Source organism: Sphaeroforma arctica (assembly GCF_001186125.1).
Source record: "Sphaeroforma arctica JP610 unplaced genomic scaffold supercont1.1942, whole genome shotgun sequence".
NCBI classification, from domain to species: domain Eukaryota; class Ichthyosporea; order Ichthyophonida; genus Sphaeroforma; species Sphaeroforma arctica.
Genome location: NW_014038616.1, coordinates 2,922 through 3,849, shown reverse-complemented (window position 1 = coordinate 3,849; position 928 = coordinate 2,922). Strand labels below are relative to the sequence as shown.

The window sequence follows — 928 nt, the reverse complement described above, 5'->3', positions numbered from 1 at the left end:
GGTAGTAGTTAGTTGTAGACTAGTGTTACTTGTACTCATATATATATATATATATATATATATACGTGTAGAGACACTCTATAGTGTGTGTAGGTGTGGACGCTTTACATACAATAAACGTAAACGGATACATGTCAGCCTTTATATTTGGTACATGTAAATGATTAACACGTGCCTTCAAACACGTCGTATGTCTCGGCATGTTTACCCACATGTTTAGGAGTGTCTAAACATACATACACACTCAGATCATAGCTTAAAGATTTCGCCGCCGAGGTTTTTACACGCGGTTGAGTACGCATTCGTACTCGGGCAGAGTGAAACGCATTCAATTGAAGCGTACCATACACGAGCAGTTTGTGGAGAAGTGAATGAGAACTCGTCTGTAGGGAACTCTAAACACGTTCCTCACTTCCCACACAGCCACAATTCCTGCTCACTCATTCCTTATGATGGTACCAGCAATGCATTACAACCACGGTTTCCACCATCTTACACCCTAACCCTGAACATAAACCCTAAACCCTAAATCTTAGACTCTCAATCCAAAACTAGTAGTACAATACAGCCATTGTTGTTACTTATAAGACCCCTTTCGCATCACACACAAACAGCAAACAGTGGTAGAGAACCATCTCTCGGAGGCATCCTTCATGCCTTCTCTGCGCTGCGCCAATCGCTGTGTGCTGGTGAGCTATCCGCAGGTACACACAAGCGCTCAGGCCCATACGGCCCAACACCAAAGTCCCAGTACACCCAAACTCAAGGCACAAGGACCAGCACAGGCAAATGCGCAAGCACACGGAGACGCGAATATGCACACGTACGCACAAGCACTGTCACACACTCCCCAGACGCCGCCCGCAACGCCTGGCAGAGAGGAGAATACATCCAGCACGAACTTGCTGTCGCATAAGGTAGGGTTGCC

At 46.3% G+C, this 928-nt stretch overlaps 1 protein-coding gene across 1 annotated transcript in view; it reads left to right on the top strand.

The window, feature by feature from the left end:
- Positions 1-614: 614 nt before the first annotated feature.
- SARC_11897 (hypothetical protein) overlaps positions 615-928 on the top strand; it is a gene marked incomplete at its 5' end in the record, with an annotated part of 1,042 nt that continues 728 nt past the window's right edge. The window contains one exon of the mRNA XM_014294009.1: positions 615-917. Coding sequence (XP_014149484.1) covers positions 615-916 — 302 coding nt within the window. The remainder of the gene's footprint in view (positions 918-928) is intronic.